At 37.1% G+C, this 27,878-nt stretch overlaps 2 protein-coding genes across 5 annotated transcripts; one reads left to right on the top strand and one right to left on the bottom strand.

Annotated features, from left to right (window-relative positions):
* Window positions 1-582: 582 nt before the first annotated feature.
* LOC121300652 (trafficking protein particle complex subunit 13) lies at window positions 583-11,408 on the top strand. Of its 4 annotated transcripts, none has more exons than XM_041229302.1 (13): window positions 584-728; window positions 3,272-3,340; window positions 3,555-3,654; window positions 4,236-4,320; window positions 4,851-4,978; window positions 5,097-5,169; window positions 5,587-5,631; window positions 7,019-7,036; window positions 8,413-8,546; window positions 8,732-8,930; window positions 9,193-9,293; window positions 9,664-9,811; window positions 11,117-11,408. In XM_041229302.1, exons 1-13 carry the CDS (start codon window positions 650-652, stop codon window positions 11,222-11,224), a joined length of 1,287 nt encoding a protein of 428 aa, XP_041085236.1. In that variant the 5' UTR covers window positions 584-649; the 3' UTR covers window positions 11,225-11,408. The 4 variants fall into 4 exon arrangements, with proteins under 4 accessions (XP_041085255.1, XP_041085236.1, XP_041085245.1 ...); XM_041229294.1 differs by having other exon boundaries at window positions 586-728; window positions 9,661-9,811; XM_041229321.1 differs by lacking the exon at window positions 7,019-7,036 and having other exon boundaries at window positions 583-728.
* Window positions 11,409-11,507: 99 nt separating this feature from the next.
* LOC121300695 (small glutamine-rich tetratricopeptide repeat-containing protein beta-like) lies at window positions 11,508-27,652 on the bottom strand. The gene is made up of 12 exons (XM_041229385.1): window positions 27,619-27,652; window positions 23,156-23,277; window positions 21,514-21,617; window positions 20,873-20,948; window positions 20,444-20,543; window positions 20,186-20,290; window positions 15,713-15,851; window positions 14,901-14,963; window positions 14,393-14,430; window positions 14,221-14,304; window positions 13,614-13,735; window positions 11,508-12,686 (listed from the first exon to the last, which is right to left on the bottom strand). The coding sequence occupies exons 2-11, from the start codon at window positions 23,253-23,255 to the stop codon at window positions 13,624-13,626; spliced, it is 921 nt and encodes a 306-aa protein (XP_041085319.1). The 5' UTR covers window positions 23,256-23,277; window positions 27,619-27,652; the 3' UTR covers window positions 11,508-12,686; window positions 13,614-13,623.
* Window positions 27,653-27,878: the final 226 nt, after the last annotated feature.

Below are 27,878 nucleotides of genomic sequence, written 5' to 3'. Positions count from 1 at the left end.
ATTATTATTATTATTATTATTATTATTTATTTTTTTAAATGTAGTCACGTGTTGGACACATTTGTGTTGGATATACTTAGTCTGAACAATATGATCGAGTAAGGATGCGAAAGTATTCTGCCAGAGCCAGGACATATGTAGGCTACTGTACTGTTTTCAACACTGAAGTAGTGTTTTGTTTTTATTTTATTTTTGCTGTTATATTTCCACGGATTAGACCCCCTTAGGAGACTGAAGTGTTTATATTTATTATACAAGTTACTTTAAATGTTACAGTTTACACTAAACTATAAAGCATAGGTAAACAATAGCTATGTATGGTAAAACATATTATAATAAACACTACAAACCTTTATTTAGCCCCATTGGACACTAGCAAAAAAGCATGCCTTATTGGCATTCCATTTTTGTGAGTGTGTAAATCGGAATAATAAGCATATCGATACATGTACCTTTTTATTCTTTCATAAAAAGTTTGAAAACCACCGATGTAAAGGGACGTGTTAAATTACAGGAGATCCAGTAGGCGGCGCTAATAATCCAAATAAAAGTGGAAATCGAAGCTCGGATTACGGTTTTTTTTTTTTTTTTTGACGCATCAATTTCAAGTCGAGTCTGTGCCCAACTGCATTCCGTACTCTTCGCTGCAATGCAGGTGAAAGTTCAAGCAGATTCTGGGAAGATGGATGTCAACCAGGCCAAACAAGAGCATCTGCTTGCTTTAAAAGGTACACGGTTTAAAATAAAACAATAAATACGATGCATGGCTTCCTGCATAGCCTATATTTCCCATTCTATAAGCCACTGATTCAGTTGTGTTATTATTCAAATAACCTCGGCACACCTAAATCGCTTTGTGCGTTGACGTCAGTAAAGCGGAAGGGGGTATCCTGACTACTATTTGAAAAACAATAACATAGCGTTGATAGTTTTATCATAACTAACTCCTATTTTATAAATCTACACGGAATTACCATGCCGTGTGAAGATATGGTTACTATTACTGTGCTTCTGGGCTAAAATTTAGACTTTTCAAATTCAAAACTAGTTGTCAGTAACGTCACTACAGGACTGAATCTTGATATCTTTTGTGTTTTGTGTTCACGTTTTGATGTATTTAATGTATGTTTTTCACAAATACTGCCCATCAAAACTGTATTTTTATTTTAATATCAAAAAATACTTTTTATACAGGCTTTTCTTGTACATAAATTCTCTCTCGCTCTCTCTCTCGCTTCCCTACACACACACACACACACCCACCCTATCTACGTAAATCAAATAATTACATTGATTTTGCTGCTATTCAAAAAGCATAATATGATTTTACTGGTTGCAATTTACAATAAAAACAAACATCAAAGCTGGCCATGTTAAATAAATGTATGTGTTCAGTCGTTGCTGTAATGTGAGCTGAAAATACAAACTTGCGTTGCGTCTATATGTAATATGAGGGTGGTGGAAACCCGAGACATGCAGTAGGTGGTCCTGAAAAACAACACCTGTATGACAACAACTTCACCATACTTCTGCTTCAGGTCCTGCTGTCTTCAGACCTACTATGGACATCAGAGGTGATCCGTGGTAAGATTCTGATGTCGTTTTTCCATCGGGACGGAGCTTTATGAACAAATAAAATGTGCACAGACAGATTGTTATTGGAATGGATGTACTGTTGCACTACAGACGAAAAAACAACCTACCCCAGTTGTTGGAAATAGCAGAAAAAGCAATAGAGGAGTTTCCAACAAGACCTTTACCATCATTTAAACCCTGGTTCCCACATAGTGACAGCAAGCCACCATTAACACCTACCACAATGCCACCAGTCATTTCACCCAATGAAGTGGCAAGAATTGAACATGTTTTAGTTGCTTCTCAGCCTTTGGTGGCTTCTCAAAGCTATGACTGCACAGACGGCCTGCAGGAGTTTTGTACCGATTTGAAGACGCACAGGTTTTTGAACAGAGCATCATCGCTTCATTTAGAAGAAGCAGCAGCGCTCTCTGAAGAAAGAACTTTTAGTGAAGCGAGAGAGTTTAAAAGGTCTTGGAGTGTTTCTGTTCCCGGCAGACTGCTCGGTGAGAACGTTCAGCCTTTCTCGAAGGAATTTCAACAAGTGCTTGAAGGATTCCAGCTGCATTCATTACAGCGGGCAAAATGGGTAATCGAGGAATGTAACTGCAAGGGAATGGATTTGGAGAGTGTTTGGACTCTGCTGAGCAGAGCAATGAGGCACTCCAAACTTCCTACTTGTAATGCAAACATCCAGAGAGACCTTGGTCAGATATGGGTGTTCTGTGACATTTTGTACTGTGAATATGTTGCCTGTTTCCTAAAACAACATTTCCAGCTTGCTGGCAAACTCAGTTTAGTTGTGCATAAGCATGGTAATATTTTTAGCCTGTGAACCCATATTTTATTTATGATGGCATTTATTTTTAGATTTGTTACTCATGAATTACATTTTTTTACCACCTTATTAACTGAAGCATTTCTGGTAGTCTGACATGATGCTTTATCTGTTGTCCTTGACAGGAAATGTTGTTTTTTTTTGTTTTTTTTTTTATAGTTAATTTCTATACTTCTGATAGTAGTAATAGATTTGTAAAATGATATGCAGGTATTTGTTAGCTTGAGCAATATTATTATTATTTGTGTTTTATAGGGTAACCCTTTTTACATTAATACTTTTTAATGACGCTGAATTGAGTGACGTGTTTAGTTCAAATAAAAGCTTCTTAGAAATTTAATGCAATTTGTTTTTGCCTTTTAAAACTGGGAATTGGAGAACCTGTAAACTTTAGATGAAATTCCAGAAAGTCACTGAGCAACCTTGTTCTGTATACGTGCTGAATAAGTACACTGTTTCTGGGACAGTGGTTGGGATTGCTTTCTTAACTTAAAAATTACATTTGTAAGGACGTTTGTCTCTGGGGGGTAATAACATTGGTAAGTATATTTATTTAAAACAAAACATATCTACAAATTACATTTTTATATACTGTAGTTATTTTCTCCAAATTTGGTAGTACCACCTTTCATGCTGTGGTGTGTGTTTTTTTTTTTGGTTTGTTTTGTTTTTCTGTACATTTCATGAATTAACATGATTATTACACGACATCTGGCCACAAAGCAACAGTAACAATTTAGATTTTAAGCCTTTATCACTCGGGCAGTTTATATTGAAAGTGATAAACAAAGCATCAGACTGTTTTGGTGGCAAAAGATAAGATTCTATATCCTAAACACATTTTTGTTTTCTTCCCAGTGATGCGGTTGACAAAACCAACGTTGTTCACTAACATGCCTGTGACATGTGAAGACAGAGACCTGCCAGGTATTTGGAAACAAATGAACACCAAAAGCACAATTTTCAAACTGATTTGCATGATTACCAATAAATACTATTAATTATATAAAAGTTGAGAGAAATCAAGGGACAAAAATCATTTTCTTTACACCTAATAAAAAGAAATAATAATATCGTTATTACCTCAGGTTGCCTTTTCCAAAGCTTACAACAAATTAAGGCACTTATGGTGTTCATACAGGAGACCTTTTTGGCCATCTTATGAAGGAAGACCCATCTACTATAAAGGGGGCTGAGACGATAATGCTTGGAGAAATGCTGACACTTCCACAGAACTTTGGGTAAGAGTAGAAAGTGCCCCCCCCCCCCTTTCCATAGCATTTCTTTTTACCTAGTGGCTGATGTTCCTGTTTCACAGCTCCCAGTACCTAAACAGCATTGCTTTATTATTTAATAAGTGAATATCATAATCGAAGATTAATATGAGATTAATCAGATTAGCTGAACATTGTACCCCTGGCACATTATAAAATGTAAATTTTAAAAAAAAAGTTGCATTTTAGGTTTAAATATATGCAACATGATGTTTTAGTACTGCACTGGCTTCATGTACCATACAAGTCTGAAATGATCTGCTGTTGCCATTACATGCCTACAAGTAAATGTGTACACAAAGAATCGGTGCTTAAAGGTGAATACTTGGATTGGTCTAAAAAAAATCACCCACAGGATTGTACTGTAAGTATTTTATATCATGTCTTAATTTGGTGTGAAGCGTTTAGTGTTTTAATGGGAATACAAAGTTTAGATTAGCAAATACTCGATGGAATAGGGCTAGTTAAAGTGCTTGTTGTATTGGAAGTTTTTAAATAAATTAAAGGATCAATTCAAATAGTACAGACTTAAACTACCTTTTTTTCAGAAATATCTTTCTGGGGGAAACATTTTCCAGCTACATCAGTGTGCATAATGATAGCACTCAAATTGTGAAGGACATTCTGGTGAAGGTAAGATAGGAGTAGGTGAGAACTACTGTGAAGGGACTGACGGGACAAATTGGAGGGGGGGGGGGAGCAGTTCATGTGATACATTGGAGCAAACACAGATAAATTGTGGCCTTCTGTTCAGAGAAGAAAGCTGACTACTAGTTTTCTGTTGCAACTTCATGATGACAGGCTGCTCTTTCCCAACACATGTGAGATGATTCTCTGTAGGCTGACCTAGTAACTAGCTTTTACCTGCAAAACTATCTGTTAATAGTTTAAAACCTTCAGTGTGTTGAATTTCACCAGAACTTATTGTCTATCTCTTTTCACTTATTAGCAATCTCTTTCAATTATTTCTAAAGTGGAATATAACAAAGCTCACTTGTTAGTTATATGTACTAGCAAGTTAGTGGTGGTGTGTTTCAGTAGTTTTTGGATTAAATGAGTAGTTTTGGATTGAATGTCCAAAAAATGTTTGAGTTGAGGATTCCTTAATCTTATTTAACACTAGGCTTTTTAATTTTAATTTTTTTTTAAATCCTGATCTTCAGGCAGATCTTCAGACAAGCTCCCAACGTTTAAACCTATCAGCATCCAATTCCGCTGTGTCGGATCTTAACCCTGAGTGCTGTATCGATGATGTTATTCATCATGAAGTAAAAGAAATTGGAACGCACATGTAAGCTAGTTTTATTTTCCCCTTTCTAAAGGGACTGATTCTGATGTTGCCTTGACATATCGGATGAGGCCTGTGATTGCTGTGTTTTTGTTATTTCCTGTGATCTGTTTTATTACAGTTTGGTGTGTGCAGTCAGTTACACCACACAGACAGGAGAGAAGTTGTACTTCAGAAAATTCTTCAAATTTCAGGTGAGCTTGAAACTGCTTATAGTTGAATAAACAGAAACCTTTGTGCTGCTTTGCCACGTGATCCCTAATGACACTGTTGTGTAATATTACTGCTTGTTTGCCTCTGGTCAAGACTTCATCTCTGAGCTATTTAGCATGTCCTTGACAAACAGTAATTTAATTAGATGAATTGTAGAGTCTTCTAACTAGGAACCCTGAGCTCCCCTTCTTTAACTAAACCCACAGCTTCCAGTTCAAAGTTTGCTGAGAAACTGTCTGTAGTAAGTTAGCGTTTTGGAGATTGTGGGGTATTCTTTCAATAGATTGGTCAAACCAATTTTGTGTTGAAGAATATTTAAATTTAAAAAGCAGGAGTTTGGAATTATGGGTGAGCAACCTGAGAAACCAGCATTTAGCTTGCATTCTCTTTTTAATCAGGTTCTCAAACCACTGGACGTGAAGACCAAGTTTTACAATGCGGAGGTAAGGCACATGTCTTATGGAAGATGTACACAAATAGTTATTTTTTTAACTAAAAAGTAGTTCTGAAGTTTGCAGAGACAGCTTTTGTTCAAAGAAAAACATCTCTGCATTTTCCACTTGGTTACATTGTACTTACATGGCTGCGTTCTTTGTACAAGCTGTTCATCTTAATGTTCAGTGCAAGTCAAAGTTAATCTTTTATCTAACGTCACACTACATTAGTGAAAACATTTCTAGGCTTATTTAAAGACTGACTGTTATCAGATTGTCCAGCATCATTGCAGAACTTGAGTCAGTCCTTTACCTTGCCATAGCGACACCTTTACATGGTGTCGCTATGTTTGCACTGTAAAAAATTAAGCTGCAAGCTACATGTAAATGCTGTATACCTAGTTATTCTGGCTGCAATGGGAAGACTGTAGCTTGGTGAGAGTAATGGAACTTTGTGTACTTCACTTTTGGTATGATGAAAATTATTCTGTAGAAATACATAAACCGACTATATTGCAGGCAATAAATAGGACAGCAAGCTTGTGGTTGGTGTTAAGGTTTCTGATAATTTACAGTTTTTACAATGATTATTTTGGAAATGTGCCCAGAAAAACTGCTGATTTCAGACTTGAGTAAAATGTCATTATTCTATATAGTAACTTACACAGGTGCATTAGTACAGTAACCCCCTGAATCAGTGAATTCCTGCCCCTGGAGTTTTATAATGTGTCAATGAGGCAGCAGCCATCCTAGTTTGAGGTGTCACAAAAGTGACCTGCAGCTATGGCCAAAAATTTTGCATCACTATAGAATTAACTAATTTTGCTTCATGAAGTCAAACGAAACCTGCTGAATAATGTTACGTTAAGATATTGAATCACATGTTGAGCTCATAAAATCTGTACTGGCACTAACTGCTATGCAGAGGGAGTCTTGCTTCAATCCCCAGACTGTAACACATCTTACAATGTTTCAGCATTGTTAAGATGACACTTCATTTGACGGCTGAATGCCAAGTAACCTTCATCATTGCTAAATGTTTCACGCTAGCCTTGTAGCAGATTTAGACATCCTTGTAATGAGCAGAGCGCCACGTAGTTTTTGTTATTTGCACCATACTGGAAATGAGAAATGTATGCTGTAGCTCTAGGTTCGTGCTGCAATATAAAGATGACTAGTAACAACCAGTGTGGTACTGTGATATTTTATTCAACAGTGCTTGTGCCTTGCATATACAGGGGTTTAGTTAGCGTCGCTATAGTGCAGTATTGGGCATATTACCCCATTGTGTTTGTGGGTTTTTTTTTTTTTTTTTTTTGTGTTTGCTAATTGATAGTACCATTTTCTTTAGAGTATAACCCTCTTTTTTTTTTTCTATTTTTTTTCTCTCCATTAGAGTGACCTCAGTTCTGTGGTAATTTTTTTTTTTTTTTTTTTGCCAATGTCTGTACTGCTTACATTTGTTGCAGCTTACTCTGCCTCTGGCTGTTATCCAGAAGTCTGAGAAATTCAAAGATAATGGAAAAGCATCCTTGGCAGTGCAACAACCCATTGAAAGATTAGATACATTTTAATTTTTAAACCTTTGACATTTTTTTAAAAATCCATTTTCTTTGCAAGACAAATGCTTTTTCATTATTTTCGTTACTTAACGCTTGCTCTGAACGCCTGCTAAGTGTAATCTGCACTAAAAACAAGTGTGTGAAAATTGGTCACACGGGTGCGGGGAGCAGTGGAAATTTGGGATCTGGGTGGTACCCAGGGTTTGGGCCAATTTTTTTATTTCCAATACCTTTTTTTTAAAAATCCAATTTCTTGAACGAATTGGAATTGATAGTTTAGTTTAGAGACTTTCAATAATTGATTTGTTCAACTACTTTCCATTTGAAGCCAATATTAATTAACAGGGACTTCAATTCAAGTAGTTGACACTGAGAAGCTCATTTTAACAGAATATTGCTAATTGCAGTTTTGATCAGTGATGTGTTTGGAATTGATTAAATGGGAATTTGAATTGGGAATCTATTTTTAAAAAGGAATTGGGAAATGGAATTGAAATTGAAAAACTGGAATTGATCCCAGCCCTGGTGGTAGCTGCTTGGTGAAATACATTTAAAAGTTTGCAAATTGATTGCTGCAATCCTCAGTCTTTCACAAACTGATACTAATTGATATTGTTTTTTTTTTTAATCTGATCTGGATAGTAGAACAAGGTTAATAAAACGTGTAGTAGACTTGTGTAATCTCTGAAGATATACACTGCTAAAAAGAACATGGGCATAGTTTAGAGTGGAGTTATCTGAAAATAGGTGCACTGTGTTGAAAGAGTTAATAAATACCGTGTGAAGATTGCAGGCTTGACTTCATTTCTGCACAAATGGCAGACTTTGGTTTAAAGGGTCAAGGACCGATTTACAGGGGTGGTCAAGTCATGACTTGGTGCAGTCGCAAGGCTGTCATGATGTGGTGGGTTATTTTTAACTTAAACATTTTTTTCCCTGCAAACACAAGATCAGTGCTGTGACGTTATACAGTATATCATGCAGATCACTGGCTGTTGTCGGGAAATTATTTTTAAAGAATTGATACATTTCGAAATTAAGTTAATCAGACCTGTAATCTATTAATCGCTTTGGATGCTGTTTTTTATGCTTATGATGATCATTACTAGTACTTTGATTTGCAGGCATGAACTAATCACAGTATTCTATCTCTAATCCTTATACAATACTAATAAGAAAAGCAAGACACCCACACAAAGTAATTACATTAAATGTTTTGACCCAACAGACAGACGAAGTCTTTTTGGAGGCACAGATTCAGAACATCACAACGTCCCCCATGTTTATGGAGAAGGTCTCGCTGGAACCCTCAATCATGTACAATGTGACAGAGCTTAATACAGTCTCCACAGGAGAGGAGGGGTGAGGAAAAACTGAGCATGAGTTACTAGGATGGGCATACTGAAATTCTCTCTTTACACTATGTATTTAAAAATGTCATTATTGGTAGAACTGTGTTCACAGTATACCCATGTTTTATATGGTGGTTGTGTGTACTGTACAATTCAGCACTATCCTGTGTTCTAACAAATGAAAACCCATTTCAGTGCATCCACCTTTGGGAAGATGTCTTACTTGCAGCCAATGGACACACGTCAGTATCTGTACTGTCTGAAACCCAAACCTGAGTTTGCAGAGAAGGCTGGAGTGATTAAGGGGGTCACTGTGATTGGAAAACTGGACATCGTATGGAAAACCAACCTTGGAGAACGGGGGCGGCTTCAAACCAGTCAGCTCCAGAGAATGGCAAGTCTAAGGATGAATTAGACCACCTACACTCGGGTTCCATTAGAGATCCTTTTAACAAACCCAAAAAGGGTTTAGTTAAAAATGCTACTGCAAGTTGTTTTTATATTGACAAAGTTGCTGGCTTATTGAAGCAAACTTGTCTGAATGGTTTGTGGGGGTTGTCTCATAATAGAGGGTTCATTTGAGTTTGGCACATTTTGTCTGTAATCAGGTGTTTTCAGAACATGAAACAATATTCCGTCTGTCTACCCTTTTTAAGGCACCTGGTTATGGAGATGTCCGGCTTTCCCTGGAGCTGATCCCAGACACTGTAAATTTAGAAGAGCCGTTTGACATCACTTGTAAAATAACCAACTGCAGGTATTGGAGAGGAGTATTCATTTTAAACCCATAGAACAGAAGACTACAGTGTTTTATAGTGTGGCTAACAGGAAGTCCAGACCTTAATCCCATAGAACACCTTTGGGAGGCTGTAGGTCATGTATGTTAGCATTGTAACCTGCCACGTGTTGCTCCTTTTTTGAGTAGTAGTAGTAGTATTAAAGCTCTTTCTATTGAACATCATCCAGGTTTTGTTTTGACATGTGCTTTGTATATGGTAGTCAACTGAGATCTAATTGGATTCCCCTTTTATTTTCCAGTATAAGTTTGCATACTTCTGTTTGCTGTCTCGTTCTTTTCAGACCTGGCTTTAACCTTTTTTTACTTTTTTTTCCATTTCCTCCAGCAGCGAGAGAACAATGGACTTGGTTTTGGAAATGTGCAACACCAGCTCTATACACTGGTGTGGAATTTCAGGGAGGCAGCTGGGAAAGCTAAACCCTAGCTCATCCCTATACATTACACTCAAACTCTTGTCTTCAGTCCAAGGGCTACAGGTAGGCTACACAACAATGAATATTCTCATTGAAGGATTAGTTGGAAGTGGAATTGTACTTGGCATGTCAATTCTTGTTGAAGGCTAGTGAATACACAGAGGATACTTCATTCAGTGCGTTTTACGTGAACAAGAATTCAGACATTTATTTGCAAGTCCCAGATTGTTTTCGAAAAAACATACCAATAGTATTTTGAAAACGAACAATTTGTCATGTGAACACACTTCAGAAAACCTAATCTGATAATGTATTGCACATGTGCAAACATTGACATCATTCCCACGCACATGATTTTATTAAATCAACTATATCCATATTTCTAGTCGGGGGAGGGGGGGGCAATAATGAGACTTGGTACCTGAACAGTGATGTTGGGAGAACAAATTTTGTTAAATTCCTATTATACTGTTTATAGATCAAAATGTTGGACTTTGATCCTTGCTAGATTAACAATTGCATCCCAATTGGCCAACGCTGGGTCACAAGACCAACAACACAGTTGTACTTTCTATAAACATTACAGCCCACTACTACATTTTTTTTTTTTTTTACAATTTCTACAATAAAAAAAAAAATCAACAAAACAAGATCTAAAAAGAAGCAATACACAAGAGGAAAGGAAACCTAACGATTTATCAGTTTTGCTTGGCAAGTTAGTGGCACATTTAATGGGAACCGCTTCATGATTTTGGATTATATAAAACTTATAAATGGATGTCAGATTTCAGTCACTGATTTAGTTTACACGGATTCATTTGTTTAGTAAGGGTGAAGTTATATTCATTTAAATAAAGGATGGGCTCTTCCCGTCCAAGTCTTGCTGCGCACTGAACCGAGCCCTGGCTGTTCCCATGTGCAAATGCTCTACGTTTTTTTTAATTAAATCCATGTATACAGTTGAATTTATCAGAATTGTAATTGGATTATCTATTCCAAGTCATATAAACACAGAAATAACATTTTCCAAAAAACAATTTTCAGTTTTCCAAACACATTTGTTTTCTGAAAACTTAATCTCATGTAAATGTACTGAATGATGGGAGTACTGTAGGTATTCCACAAATGACCGACCAAGCCCTGGGCAAGTGGGTTGTTTCCAGCCATCTGTTTTCATGAATTACACAAAGCATTATCGTTAAAGGACAATGAACTACCAAAATAATGGTATTTTACTGTTTCAATGAATATGGGGCAACATCTCCATCTGCTTTTAACTGCGCCACTGGAATCTCATGTACATTTTATATGCATCTGTGAAAGTATAGCTAATGGCTTAACGTGATTCTCATTTTTTTTCCATTTTAGAGCATATCTGGACTGAGGCTTACTGACACGTTTTTGAAAAGAACATACGAATATGATGATATTGCACAAGTGTGTGTAGTCTGTTCACATATGAATCCAGAAAGCTAAGTTTTATCACGTACAGCATGACCATATCTAACTGGACCAACTGTGGAACTTTCTGCACCATCACGTACCTTTATTATTTTATTAAAAGTCTTTAAAAATGCTAATGTTATAAATATTAATTTTAATCGTACAAAGTATTGTATAGTTATTTTAAATGTGTGAATAAATTGTTAATGAGTTTTAATGGTCAGTGTTTACAACAGTTTTCCTTTCTAAATATATTTTGAGGAACAAATTGCTAATGCATGTGAAACTGTGCTAAATGGTTTAGTAGATTATACAAGCAAGCATTTCACTAAATTTCTTATTAAAAACCTGCATTCCAAATGTTACTATTCTAACATTTGATTTTCTTCTGACCTCTAATTGGCGAGTGAAATGTGTATCTTTATAGATAATGCACATCTATTAATGAGACTTTGTAGTTGCCCAGTAAGTGTATTTATTATGTTCTGCATTAAGATGGGTCCTGGAGCCAGTTTGATTCCCGGGTTGGGAATTCAAATGGATAGCAGTGAGAAAATACATAACCACTAAAAAAAGCACAATGATGGTATTCATATTGTGCTCAGCATGGTCTGCATGCACTCCTGTAGCAGCGAGATGTATCCTATCTTTTTAGATACATTGCACTTGTGTAGGAACTAGTGCTTTCTGAAACCCCAGGTGAGGATGTTGCATCAAAGTAAACCTTCAAAGCCCCCATAACACTTCTAAGCCTTTTTGAGGGGTAAGAGAGGGAGCTATATCGTTTTGGTTTTGAAATGGCAACACATGGACAAAAGCTTTTGAAAAATGTTATTTTAAGATGAACCGAACCCACAGATTAAAAGAATAACACATTAGGTCAGGTTTGTTTTTTGTAGTGACCAGGCTTTAATGGTGTAACCTTGGAGCCTGACAAGACATTAAACCCTGTTCTGTAGTGTAGAAGTATACAAATCATTCCTGAATGCATCCAAATGGTCAGAAGGAACATGCAAAATAAAGTCACTGTAAGCAAACATGTCTGATTAACTAGAGTAACATACACACTTTGTCGTTATAGTTCCTAAAATATAGAAAATTGTATGAAGACATCTGTTGCTGTCCTCTTTCTCGCACTACATTTCCCAACATGGAAAAACTTTGAAAAATAAAGCTATCGGGGCTAATACATGGTGCCTATAGTTGCAAGCCTGTAAATAACAGCATACATCTTAAATACATTGCTGAAACATATAAAATGTGTTTTTAAATATGGTACCAGTGCAATGTGGTGATCTTAATTTGCTCTGTTAAATGTGGTGTTGTGTAAAATAATAAATTAAGGAATCTTAATCAGAGTTCTTAACTGCTTGTCATAACATCATTTCTTCCATCGTTTTTCCATTTGATCCATCACTGTTGATTGTGGTGTCTTCCAAGAATTCGATGTTAAGCAGGTAACAACCCAGTTGTTTTCCAGTCTCTGTCTGTGTGCCTAAATAAAACAGTTAACACTGAAATATTAAAATCACAGGAATAATGCAATCTGTTTTATGGCCTTTTTCATTTGCCACATGGAATACAAATGTAGCTCGAGATCAGTCTTTTAATGTTCCCTTCAATTTGTGGAACTTCTGCAGTGATTGAGTGGCTTGCAGTTGTTGCACCTATATTAGTTTTTCGAATGGCGATCTCAAAATGGTTTCAGCTTGCTTTAAAGAGGAAGTGGTGGGGCTCTGAAAATTATAGCGTTCTACATCCCCATGTGTTGCTACAACTGTTTAAATAACATACCTGTAATTTTTCTTTTGATTAACATTCTGACAAATTTTTACACTTGTAACTTTAAAGTCTGTTGCAAAGGTCTTTTCAAAATGGCTGTTTTAGTGCACTAGGGTTTGAGATCTGTCCTCTAAATCACTGTAGGGGGTGGGGGGAGCTTTGGTTTCTTTTCTGTACTACATTATGGATCGTTATTGCTGTGTTACCTGTTTGACAATGTGGGCAATAATCCTTGCACTGTCTGTGCACTAGAGTGGCCATTTTGAAAGGAGCTTTCAAACAGACTTTAAAGTTACAAGTGTAAAAAGTTGACAGGATGTTAACAATGAAATTACAGGTATGTTATTTAAACAAATGTAGCAACAAGTGGGGATGTGTAACATTATTTTTCAGCACCCTGCTACTTACTCTTTAAGGCAGCCATGTTGTTTGACCATGTGTCTGCATCCTGGTTTCCACCAAGTAGGTTCCTGACTTCTCCCTATGCCTTCCTGCATACAGGAGTCCATAGCAAAGGCAGCTTTGTAATTGGTTTTATGTCCAACAAAGTAAAAAGGGAAGAGTTTAAATATAAACTCATTAAATACAATTCCATTTTTGGCTATATAGTCTATTACGTTAGTATGGCTTGCGTACATACCTGCAGTAGATCAGGAGTGTTCCTCTGCATTGCCGCTGAATGACCTGCTGCGGATGTGATTCCTCAGCTGTTCTATCAGTTCTGGGTTCTGCTGCTGAATCTGCTGTGCAAACTGCTGTCCCCTACGGGGGAGGGACATTGGAAGTAAAAATAATGCTTGGAAAGGTAATGCTGAAGTGTAAGTTACGGAGTCTGTGTAGCTTCCTCGCAATAGTTTAACCCTTTAAATGGCATCTGTAATTATATCTGCTCAAGGAAGCAAAACAACAAGGTAAAACATTTTAATGCTACAGTGTTGAAAGCCGCTTCAAGGAGTGTGCGAGTTTGTACATTTGTTTCTGCAATTACATTTTACAGGGAGCACCTTCAGTGTTGTTCAATACAGGATTAGAAATAACTACCTTGTTTTAATATGAGAGATTAACCCTAATACAATTGACTATACTGGATCTGTCATAATGTGTTATATAAAAAATGATTTTGTGAAGACTATGATGTCTTAGACAATATAACATGGTTAGGTGTGGTGTCTTCATATGTTTTGTTTGGAGCCCACTGTTACCATATATGGTTGTTTTGTATGGAGAAAGTCACCAGCGAAACTTACGCTTCGATAAGGCTGGACAAGTCTGTTAAACCCCCAACACCAGCCCCTGGGCCTCCCACTGCATTAGACATCATTCCTGACATGCTGTGTGCAAAACAAAATATACATATTACACTCATATTTAAGTAGAATTTTAAATTTATATACAAAAAATCAATATGACAATACTTACAGCTGTTGCACTTGACGGTTTTGCATTACACTTGCAGCCTGAAAATAAAGGCAAAAAATATACTGTGAATACCTAACTGTGTTATACACACGGGAATATAATACAGTATAACTTGTTTTCTAATGACATCACTGGAGTATATCGTAACAGGGCAATATTCTTCTGTTTAATACAAAATGAAACATTTAGACAATGCCTTTTTTTAATGAAACAGCCAAAACACTGTCTTATGGGTTATTTATTTAAATAATCAGTCTCATTTTGTCTCTCTGTTTTTGCTGCCAGTTTAAAACATACCAATTTACTTCACAGTTGAAAAATAAAGGTTAGTATTCTTAGCGCACACACACAAAATCAATGATTTCACTGTGATTTTTCAAAGGGATCTATAATTTTGAGCTATAGTATTCTGTGCATTGATTCCAAACTACCCGTGGTACAGTACAGTGATGTTGTTCCAGATTCAGATAAAGTGTTTTTTTTTTTGGTCCACAGTGAGCCCACTTACCATGGTGATGAAGGCAGGGTTATTTATGAGGCTTGCCATGTCAAATCCATGTCCAGTTCCAGTCTGCCAATAGATACAATCAAGTATTTTAGATTTCAATTCATTATGCATTGTTCCTCACTATCTTGGAAAGCGCTATGTGATGGTGGTCCACTATGAAAGGCACTAGATACAATAGATTGATTGATTAAGAAACTGATTACAGCTAATCTTTCACCAAAAAAAATCACTGATTGTGTATTATACTGATGCTATTTTAAAAGGTCCATCATGAATTTTTTTTTTTTAAAAAAAAACCTCAATCGTATGTATAGAAAAGCCACATTCATTCTACATTCCTAATTTCCAACAGTTGACCGCTTTGGTTTTGTATTTTAACTAATCAAGGTTTTAAATCATTTTTCTTACCTCTTGGTAGCACTAGCAGCATTATGACAGCTCCCTTTTTACTCTGTCAAAATTTTTCTGGTCTTGTTCTTGTGTGTTATGCTTCAGTCTAGAATCAGTATATATTTCAAAGACAACACTATAGATTAATAGTTTCTGTTCCTGGCTGGAGCCTAATCATTTCCTGTTGAAACTCAGTCCAGTGGTCAAGTTGCAGCTAGACTGTAGTGAGCACAAGTTCTGGACTGCAGAAGTGTACCAATAGCCAGTGCTTGCAAAGATGCTTTATTTTTAAACCTCGGTTAGTACCTGTTTCTTTTATGATTTTTTAAATGATAACGTTGAAGTAAACATGCAAAAATGTGGAGATCAAACCCCCTGTGTGCTCTGTGTGTCTCATTGAGATGTGCAGAACTGAAACTTACTGGACTGGAGGCTTCTTTCAGCTTCTGCTCTGCCATTTTCAAGTTGGATTTATACGTGTCGTTTTCAGGATCCAGGACCAGGGCCTTTTTGAAATAAGTCGCAGCTTCTGTGTATTTATTTATAGCAGTCAGGGCCAATCTGACAGAAAAAAATTTAAAGGATTTTGAAAGTCAATCCTGAAATAAATTAAGCAGGTATTGACTTCTGTTGAGGTCACAGTGAAGACAAAGCCAAAATGAATACTTACTCTGAGGATCCATACTTCTGAAAGGATGACATAAAAACATCAATATATTTTAATGCATACATTTTAGGAACAGGACTAATATTCTCTCCTAGAGAGCATGGGGCTCAACTGGTAATTACCAATCATATTGTAGCTGCTGTGAGACGGGTTGTCACAGGTCATGCCAACAACAACATATTTTGATATTCTTAAAACAACTGTTTTCTTGTTCACTTCAAAAACAGATTATGCTACTCTCTCTCAGTGACTTCAGGTCTCTTAGCAGGACAAAATAGATTCAGTTGCAGATAAACAAAAAAAGGTACATTTTGGGAATTCAGTTTCACTTTTTTAAACGTTCTCATTTCATGTAAAACACACTGCCCAGTTTAACCATGTTCAATACAAGAAAACATGTAAGCAAGGTACTGATATAATTACTGTGCAGTTAAAAAGCTTAAACAAGATTTTTTTTCACCAACCTCCAAAGCCAGTTTGTGTTTGTGCTTTTTTTGTTGTTATTTTAAACACCATTTCTGTCTCAGGTTAACACACACTTACAGTGCAAAAAAAACCTTATTTTTGTAATAGTTTGCAGTACCTTGCTTTTGGTGTTAGACACACTTCACTTCACTTATAATGCCTGCCATTAATGAGGCAGCTTCTCTGTGTGTGTGTGTGTGTGTGTATATATATATATATATATATATATATATATATATATATATATATATATATATAGTTTGCTGCAGCCCTGAGGTGACACAGTTGACATCAAGAACGAAAAAAGCCAATAATAAACTCAATATAATCAAGTTGCTTATTGAGGTGTAAGGTCTGTAATCTGGTTTGAATATGCACCTTTGTGTTTTATGTGCTGTTTTCGCTGCTCCAGTGAACAGCTAAAATTGAAAGTGCTCTTATAGTAGTCTGCCATTTCTTCTTGAATTAATAGTCTGTGGTACAAATGAAAAGGCTGTCAATGGGCACAGAGGGCTGGGCGGTTATTTTGCTGCCAATACTTCACAAAAGCTGTTTGAATGTTCTGCACCTACACATAAATTCACATCCCACAGGCAGCACATTCTCTACCCAGTGGGAAATATTTGCCTGCAAAACAACATTCAGACTGCACAATGAAAGGGACACCTGTGCTATTTATGAGCATAGATGACGAATTGCATTTACTGCGTCACCTGTGTTGTACTGTAACACAGCATATAGAATGAATCAACTAGTTTCATTGTCTGGAGTAAACCACCCCACAAACTCTCATATATACAATGCCTATCGAAAGTCTACACCCACTTTCAAAACTGTCACATTTTGTTGTCTTATAGCCTGGAATTAAAATACTGTTTTTTTTTCATTTATCTACACATCCTACCTCACAACTTCCAAGTGAAAAAAATATTCTAGAAATTTGTAGAAAATTAATTAAAAATAAAAACTGAAATAGCTTGTTTAGGTAAGTGTCCACCTCCCTTGTAATAGCAATCCTAAATTAGCTCAGGTGTAACCAATCGCCTTCAAAATCAAACACCAAGTTAAGTGGCCTCCACCTGTGTTAAATTGTAGTGATTCACATGATTTCAGGATAAATTCAGCAGTTCCTGTAGGTTCCCTCTGCTGGGTACTGCATTTCAAAGCAAAGACTCAACCATGAGCACCAAGGCACTTTCAAAATAACTCCAGGACAAAGTTTTTGAAAGGCACAGATCGGGATAGGTATAAAAAAATATCAAAGGCCTTGAGTATCCCTTGGAGCACAGTCAAGACGATTATTAAGAAGTGGAAGGCGTATGGCACCACCAAGACCCTGCCTAGATCAGGCCGTCCTTTCAAACTGGATGACTGAGCAAGGAGGAGACTAATCAGAGAGGCTACCAAGAGGCCAACGGCAACTTTGCAAGAGCTACAGGCTTTTATGGTCAAGACTGGTCAAAGTGTGCATGTGACAACAATATTCCAAGCACTCCACAAATCTGGCCTGTATGGTAGGGTGGCAAGAAGGAAGACATTACTCAAGAAAGCCCACCTTGAATCCCGTTTGAAGTATGTAAAAAAAAACACTCCGAAGATTCTGTAGTCATTTGGCAAAAAGTTTTGTGGTCTGACGAAACTAAAATGGAAATTTTTGGCCTAAATGCAAAGCGTTATGTTTGGCGCAAACCCAACACAGCGGATCACCCAAAGAACTCTATCCCTACTGTGAAGCATGGTGGTGGCAGCATCATGTTATGGGGATGTTCCTCATCGGCAGGGACTGGGGTACTTGTCAGGATAGAAGGTAAAATGAATGGAGCAAAGTACAGAGAAGTCGTTGAGGAAAACCTACTGCCTTCTGCAAGAAAGATGAAACTGTGACGGAAGTTCACCTTTCAGCATGACAGCGACACAAAGCACATAGCCAAAGCTACACTGGAACAAAAAGGTAAATGTCCTTGAGTCATCCAGTCAGAGCCCCGACCTAAATCTAATCAAAAATTTGTGGCAAGACTTGAAGAAATTGCTGTCCATCAACGCACCCCAAGGAACCTGTCAGAGCTTGAACAGTTTTGTAAAGAAGAATGGTCAAATATTGCCAAATCTAGGTGTGCAAAGTTGGTAGAGACCTATCCCAACAGACTCACAGCTGTAATTGCTGCCAAAGGTGCTTCCACCAAGTATTAACTCAGGGGGTTGGAGATTTATCCAATAATGATCTTTCAGATTTGCTTTTTTAATATATCATTTTTTTTCTCAATAAAAACTTTTTTCCCCTTAACACTGTGGAGTGTGGCGCGTAGATAAGTGGAAAAAAATCCTCATTTAAATGCATGAAACTCTGAGGCACTGTGTCACAAGACTGGCTGATTGGTGACGTCAGACCCAGAACACTAACACACAGGACAGAGACGTGGAGTTTGGTGAAGCTGAGCGCTTGCTTGTGCTCAGCATTTAATAAACGAACAAACAGAAAATAAAGAAGCTGAACAAAACAGAACAGGCACTTGAGCCAAAATAAATAGACAAACAAAACGAACAGACACTAACAAACAGGGCACGAACACTAAACAAACAAGTACCGTGCTGGTCCTCCAGCACGACGTAGCCATTGCTTACTTTACTTTTCTCTCCTCACTCTCCCGTTCTTTCTTCCTGAACACACAATATTGCAGCGCCACTGTAAATAGGAACCAACTTTCGAAACTAATTCCGATACCAAAAGTCATGTAAACACAGTTTTTGGAAAATGTATCGGAATATTCCGAGTCACTTTTCTGAAAACAGCACCTAGAAATTTCTGAATAAATTACGAAAACTAACAAAATGTATATCATGTAAACACACTTTTCGGTAAACTTATTGAAATAGCATACTGAGCATGTGCACACTTTGACCCTTTTCTCCTACCCTTTTTTAGAAAACAGAGAAAATAATAATAATCTGTAGTCAGTCTGCATGTATCCATTTGTCTAGTTAGGGATAAAGTAATACATTTCTTAAAGTCTGTATGTATTTGTTAATGGCCCATACTGAAGCAGCAAATGTTTTCCAGCTTTAAAATGGCGTGAGAATTTAAAATAATGTCTGCAAAAGAAACTGGTAATATAGAACAGGATGAGCTGTTGGAAAGGCTGATTACACATTGTGGGGAATCTGAATAGAGGTATAGGATAGTAATCTTTAAATTTAAGACCTGACCCTTCAATAAAGCACTTGAGTTATTGGATTGGTCTCTGTCCTGTCGCAGAAATGTTCGGTCTGTTCAAATCGTACCTAGGATACTACAATTCTTGGCATGTATATCCTGCGTTTTCTGAAAACCTCAATCCATGTATACAGTTGAATTCTAATCAGATTTTCTATCGCTAATCATGTAAACACAAAAAAGTGACGTTTTAAGAAAATCAGTTTTCCGATTCAGTTTTCCAAAAACATTAGTTTTCGGAAAATGATTTGTCATGTAAATGCACTAAATGGTATTACTATTTTGAAAATTGAGTGTCCCTCATGGGGGAAAAAACATTGCCATGTCTATATAAAAAGACATGATTTATTCTGCATGCATGTACAAGCTGTTCAATATGGTAGTCACGATTTCAATACAATCAAGCCATAAACCCAAATATCTATCTGAAGTGGTGACCCAGGAGGCAGGTCATTTGGTCATAAGTGATCAACAAGTTGTCAAACTGAACAGGATGATAAATCTGGAACACATACAATACGATGACTGCCTGATCTGAAAGGCGTGACTTACCCCATCCTTCCATATGCTTTGCTGTAGGTTGGATCTATTTCTATAGCCTTCTCACAGTCACTTGTGGCTTCGGTGTAGTTTCCTAGTTTACTGTGAGCTGCAGCTCTAGACAGAAAAATCAGTACCAGAAATAAACAACTCTGTTGATTTTTGGCCGTGCTATTGTAAGGTTTTTTTTTGCTTTTGTTTTTACTGCCATTTTTTGTATACGTTACTAGTAAACAACACAGACAACCATTGCTCAGCTCACATGTTCACCTGTTGCAGTAATACACTGCGTTCTTTAGGTCCAGGTTGATAGCTTTTGTGTAACACTCCACAGCTGAGCTGTAATTCTCTTCCTTCATGTGATTGTTTCCTACAGAGGTATACAAATAAGTCTTAAAAGAATCACAATTACAAAAAATGTAAATGTATTTTAGGTTTGAAATTCTAGTAATACAAATAATTGCAGAGGAGTCCAATTAATCCACGCTTGAAATTGTAACATTTTACAACTGAGTAGGGTTCCGGCAAGACAAGCAACTTTCCTGAATGAGATGGAATCTGAACCTCCCATCCATCAGCACTAAACCTCAGATCAGATTAATCAAGTGCCATGAGCTCTCTATAATCTACAAACGAATAGCAGGTTCACAAAATTAAAATCCAAAAGAATTTTAATGATTGTTTTGTTTAATGATGTACCTGCATTTTTCAGCTGCTCTGCCCTTTCTGCGTCTTCTGGGGAAGGAGAAATCTCTGGCATAGACAGATTATCATTCTAATAAAAACAGATTAAAAAAAGAATAAATAAGAGTTTGCCTTTGTAATAATCATGCCTCCTCTAACTTTAAAGGGCTGAGTGCTCAGCCTCTCTGTTCAAGAACAGTAATGCCAGTGCTCAGAAAAGCCTTGCATGTAACCAGGATTAAATATATCAACCGCTGAGACAAAAAAAACAGAAAGGTGCTATACAGCACATGGTGGATACTTGCAGCTGCTACACATACAAAGGAGTACATATGGAACTTGGAATATTGTTTCAAGCACTTACAACTTTACAATAAATGAATATTTAAACTCTGAATGATCTGAAAGATTCACATTTGTAAAGGGTGCTGTAGAGAAATCTGAGAGATAAAGATAATGCTGCTTGCTTGAACTTACATTTTCGGTTGATTTTCCTTTTAATGCTTCTAGCCAGGAACAACTCCCAAGAGCTTCTTAGTTACTATTTGATTAACACTTTTTTTTAACAGAAGACCATCAACAGATTTAAATCCGAACGCAGATCAATTTGGTGATTCAAGACATGCAGTGATGTACAAAGGGCACAGGTGACTTACCTTGAAGACATAGTTTAAGAATATTTCTGTCAAAGGCTGTGGAACTGCTAGGTGACTGTCCACTGAACTGATCTTGAACGTTGTCTCCAGACACTGTATGGCAACTTAACAAATGCATTATGAATAATAATAAAAACACTTATTTACAAAGTATAAAGTAGGGTACATTTTATTAATATTTTTTTACCTGTTTAATATCTTAGTATGTGTGTTCTCAACCATGTTCTGCAGTTTTTTTTTTTTGTCAAACTCATTATTGACCACTAGGGATATGCAGCTGTATTGCCTGTCTCTGGCTGTGTTTGATCTTGTAGAAATTGCAGAATGGAACACTGTGGTTTTGTCAGAAGATTTTCCACTCACTACTGTATTTCACAGTTGTAGTAGCAGAGGGGTCCGACATTATATTATTAAACTACCTAGCGGTGATTTCTAGCACCATCTTGCTTCAGAAATTTGTCTTTCAGTAGTTAAATTACATTTGCTATAAAGCCTAGTAAATAATGGTCTATGCAAAAACAACAGAAGAGAACATACATAATGAGATACTGCCAGGTAACAAATTAAACATGAACAATCTGCTGATGATACAAACCATCCCTTTAACTTAGACGTGAACATGGCAGCAGGTCGGTCTAAATGAAACACTGGACTTCTATACTTAATTAGCTAATGGAAGGAAGACATTTTTTGGCTTTGTTTAAAAGACAACAAATCGGACCAGAACAACTGCTATACAACAGCAATAAGATAGATCAGCATAATTTGGCCTTGATACGAATGAAAAAATACCATCAAAATCCAATATGTTCATTTATTTATTTTTAAATAAAATTTAGTAGTCGCTGTGACAGAAATACAATGAGTTCTGGTTGGAAATCTCCCTCCTGACTTGTGAGGGCGCTAAGTAGCGAAAGGGGAAGTCTTTGGATGGGCTGGCCTGACAGTTCATTTCCTGGGTCGGGAAGTCGGTCAGCCTGGAAGAAGGGGAGACTCAGTTGCAGGAATGTATTGACCCCGAAGGTAAACGAGGTAGCAGCTGCACGCCCCAAAGAGACAGCTGCAATCGCTTACCAAGGGGTCATGCGTGATAGCATAATAAAGGAGCCATAGAAACTGGAAGGGCCCGTGCAGTGTGCGAAATAAATAATGGTGTTTGTTTTGTTTGTCTTGTCTATAATTGTTACTTGTGTGTTTATAGACGGCTAACAAGTTCCGGAGCTGTCGCTATAGGCCAGCAATAAACCCGGACAACATTTCACCACTGTAGCACGTATTTATATTGTACTTCACCACAAGCACTGGGAGCACTCACTTTGGACCTGTGATCGTGTGTGTGTCTAATTGTGTGTGTTAGTACTGTGTTTATTATTTGCGTGACCACAACCCTTTTCACTACTGTGCAATACACATTGTTGTGTATTGCAAGCTCAGTATTGTTTACTAACTGGTCATCAGACCATTGGATTATAAAACCATTAAAAACAAACCATTCCACCCGCACCACACCTGCTATACACCTGCTTGACTAATTGCCACAGTCGCCAAATGATTTTACCCTGTTTTTCTCCCAATTTGAAATGGCCAATTGTATTTGGGCTCAGATCACTGTTACCACCCCCTTGCTGACTTAATAGCCTACCTTCCAGGCTTTCCTGTTCGTCTGAATTCAAAGTCTCTGACTGTGTTTGATCTCGTAGAAACTGCACAATGGAAAACGCAAGGCGCTTCTCAACAGACATACTGTATGTTTTCAAATGTCTCCTGCATGGGAAACATGAAAAAATGAAATACAACAATTTTACATTATGAAAATAAATCTAATATTAGTTCAAAAGGGGCTATGTCAAGAAACATGGAACAAGTCTGGTTTGCCCACTGTTTAAATCCCCAATTGCCAATTAAGAGCGTGTATATTCTTTTGACCACAGCCAGTCTCTCAACAAGAGCACCGTGAAATGGGCATTGAATAGCAATAGTTTGTGTTTGGTTGTTGTTTAGATCCATTTTGTATCATTTTCTGTTTCAGTCATCAGATCCTAGTTCATTTTAAAGCTCAGCAAAGCTGGTCTCAGTACAGCTCCTTGTACCATGTCTAAGCTCTAAGTATTGTACTGTACATCTGGTACAGAGTGTAACCATTAACTTCTTCCCCTGCAACACTTGCCCCTTGTGGATGTAAGAGATGTCACATTGAGGCAAAGTGTTTCTGGGTTTCTGGGGGACAGGTAAACACTCAGGTGTACCAGATGGGCTTGGATGTTAGACATTTTTTGGCACACTTCTGTAGTAAATGATACGCTTCAAAACTTTATTGTGCAATCGTTCAGAAGACTGGTTTTCAGGAAACTTGAAAGGTCACTCAGGAATGGTTACTATTAACCACTTGACTGCCACTGAATGTACCAAGTACATCCTCCTACTCGCCTTTAAAATGTAATTATTCTTTGAATTAACCTTGATCGTTTTATTTAACTTGTAAAGGGATTGTTAATTGTTTAAGTAATCACCTGTGTGCTGCACTCAATTCAATTGCAACCCTTCTCTCCTGTCAGCTCAACATAGCTGAACAATCTTCAATCAGCAAAGAATGGCTTTGAGGGAGTGAGATGGATTCAAACCCATATATACCAGAATGCCATGTTTTATATCTACATAAACGATTGTTTTATATCTACAATCGTTTATGTTGTGAGAAAGTGAATTCCTGTTCAGGCATTGGTTTTGCCTCATTATTTAAGTTTTACATTAGTTGAACTAGCTGGCATGTGTACCAAATTTGATTGACTTTTCCAATTAAAGTCATAAACGATGAGAAATATGTAGTAAATGTAAGAATAACCAGGAATTTAGCTACTCTCTTGGAAAGGGAAAACAAGTGCTTTTTTGAACAGGCCTGGTGGTGGCATTCTGAAATGATTTGTATCCATAGTCGCTCATCCTAATACATACAGCCCCTACACCCCCACCCGACCACTCCACTCCGCCTGCAGTAGAAGACAGTCTGTACCTCCTCTACGCTCCCCTGCCTTCAGAGTCCGCTCCTTCTCCACCCTCACCCTGCAGTGGTGGAACGACCTTCCTACGGATGTCAGGCCTAGCCCAGTCCCTGACCACCTTCCAGTGCCTCTTCAAGACACACCTCTTCAGACAACACCTGTAAAATTCAACTCTCCCCTTCTGGGCAGTATAGCACTCTGCCTTTAATGCACTTCAACTTGCACTTATCTGCTCCTATTTTACTATATTGAATCCAATCTCTAGTATCTTGTATTTCACCTGCACTCATATCTAACCCTGATGTAACTATTAACACTGTTATCTGCTCTTAAACTGCCCCGATATCAAATCGTACTGTGTTTTGTATTTGCTCTTATTACGATATAAGTCATTGTATTTTGTATCTTGCTCTTAATTGTACTGTAATTCTTGATATGTATTTTTTGTATACAATTGTAAGTTGACCCTGGGTAAAGGCATCTGCTAATAAATAAATAAATAATAATAATAATAATAATAATAATAATAATAATAATAATACAGCCTTGCTTTGTTTACATTGGAAGTCCTGCCCCATACCAAAGCAAGTGGCTTAAACTGACAGGAGATAATGATGGTGATTAACTGCATGAGAGAAACTCACTGCCAGCTGCCAGCCTCACAAGAACATACATCATTTTTATTTTGTGGAAAATAAATAACTAAAGCCATAAAAAGATGACAAAACAGAAAACTGGTTGAGTTTTATTACTTTTCCCCAGTGTATATCTTTTCTCAATGTTGACCGTGACACTGGATATTTACTCAACTTGACTGAGGAGAACATTTTTCTTAATTGAATAATGTGATCAAAATCAGTCACAAAATGTGCAGCACTTTTATGCTTCAAAATACAGGCTATGCCAACAATTGTATGTAATTATATTTAGATAAGTATAAAAATTATTTGTAAATGAATGATTCGATTATTATAAACATCCTACAAATTTATATCTGCGGTCGAGATGATCAAAATATCTAATGTGTAGCAAAAATAAATCAGTTGTAGTAGAACTACGTATTGTTTTTATGCTTGACAAATTACCATTGTCTCATCCCATTAAAAAAAAAAAAAAACTATACAGATCTTAAATCACTTTAAATGAAAATATTACTGAATTTCCCATTTTAATTGAGTTTTGTCTGGGCATTGCCGGTTGTTGACCTGTTATTTAAACATCAAATTCGATTCAGGTCCTATACAAGGTAATTTTCATTCTAGAAACCCAACCTTGGTTCCCAACTTCCACAATATTTGTACACACTTTGCCAAGGAGTATGGTTCAGCTGTCTGGAAACTGGGTGTTTTGAAGATCACAGAGGGGGACACTATGCACACAGAAAACAAAGGTTAAAGGAGTGTGAGATCATTTTGGATACTAGCTATCATTAAGCAAACACATGAGGAGCTATTAAAATTCGATGTGGTTTGTTGTAACCTGTGCTCCCCATCATTTTAAACCCACTCCAAATATTTCTGAGTAAACTTTTTTAAATCCTGGATTGCCTGTAACAGAGGGGAAAAAACACCTCCATACTTCAAGCATGCAAATAACATTCTGTGTTTATGAAGGCATAGCAAACTTTTTATCACAGATTTTAATTTGTGTCAATAAACATCCTCCATGTGCTAACACAGGGACTACAACATGACTTCTGATCCCATTGCACAGAGCAAACTGGCTCACAGCTTAAACACACACTTTTAATAGAAAGTTTTGTAATACATTTCTCTGCATAACAGGAAATACTATTGCTTCTTCAACAGAGGTCCAAGAACGTTGCATTTGTAAACTGCACATTTAAAAAAAAGGAAACTCGACTTGCCAAACAAGACCATATTGGTAGAGTGCCATTTGTGCACATACAATATATTGCCATCTTCTTTTCCTACAGTCAAGATGACAATATTGAAGCGATCTCGGTTAACGCAGGCAGGCACATCAATCCACACAAAAGCGGAGGGCAGGCGCGAACCAGGGAACCTCTCGCACAAAAGCAAAGCGCCGACAAGGAGCGTCTATCGGTCTTCGTGTGTGATTACGTCACATACCAGCCCTGCTGCCTTCCCCCGTGCACATTACAATATGTTGGATGAACAAGCATGATTTGTGTTCCACTATTTGTACAGTTATACCATACAAATCATAAACATGCTTCATTCTGTATCACAGTCATCACTGTAATATGTTTCATGAATGAGGCCTTGCTCACAGGACCTACAACACTTCATGTTGTATACACAGTATATAAATAAAATACTCTACTGGGGGCATTTTGTTACAGTATCTAAAATCTGTGCTGCTAGTTTGAAGCGGTCTATAACTCTATAGGGAAGTACTCTGGACGCAAATATAGCAATACTCAAGCCCCTTGACCTGGAGCTGAAATAGATCATGCTGCAACATTAAAATTTGGATTGTGAGTTTTACATTAATATTAATATTCTATGTCAAGTTATAAAGTACACTTGAATGCACTGATGAAACTAAAAGCTAAGGTGATGTAATCGTCTAGGGGGCTCACAGAAGGGCTAAGCACTCTATACATTGAACTATTATATTATAAACCTGATTTATCTACAAGTGTGTGTGTGTGTGTGTGTGTGTGTGTGTGTGTGTGTGTGTGTGTGTGTGGCTAATGGATATTAGATATAATTAGAGTATATATAAATATATATATCTATATTAGATATCTATGATATTATAGATATATATATATATATATTATATATATATATGACGATTATTATAATATATAATTAACAAATTTATGTCTTTATTTGTTAATATATGAGCTAATAAAAAATATATAAAATAAACATTGTTTAAATGCTTACAGAAATAAACAATTTCGATATGCATGTAACGCAAGCTAAGTACGCAGCAACAGAACTGTCGAGATTTGCAGTCAAATCAGGCTGGTTTATTTCAACCCGTTTGTTTCCTAAATGCAACCTCTACTTCATGTTAAGCACATGCAAACGTACGCCCCTGTAATATAACACCGCCCGTGCCTAGCACATGACTTATCCCAAGGATGCTACTGTGCTCCCCAGCCGCTCACCTTGTGTCTTTTCACCAGGCTCCACAACACTGACAGGCAAACGTGTGATGCACTCTAGCGCCTGCGCACTCGCAGCGGAAGTGGACCGGCTCGATTTACTTGCACACACGGGAGTAGCAGATTCAAATTTGGCAACAGAAAAAAAAAAAAAAAAAAAAGACAACGCTAAGTCGGTGGATTTGCAGTTGTTTTCACTGTATTCTTTTTTTCAGTGCATGTAGTACTCTTTCACATTTGGTGTTTTCCACACGCATGTATTG

This window comes from Polyodon spathula, chromosome 2, assembly GCF_017654505.1.
Source record: "Polyodon spathula isolate WHYD16114869_AA chromosome 2, ASM1765450v1, whole genome shotgun sequence".
In the NCBI taxonomy this organism is placed as follows: Eukaryota; Metazoa; Chordata; class Actinopteri; order Acipenseriformes; family Polyodontidae; genus Polyodon; species Polyodon spathula.
The sequence above is the reverse complement of the archived record's forward strand: the minus strand, read 5'-3'. Positions and strand labels throughout refer to the sequence as shown.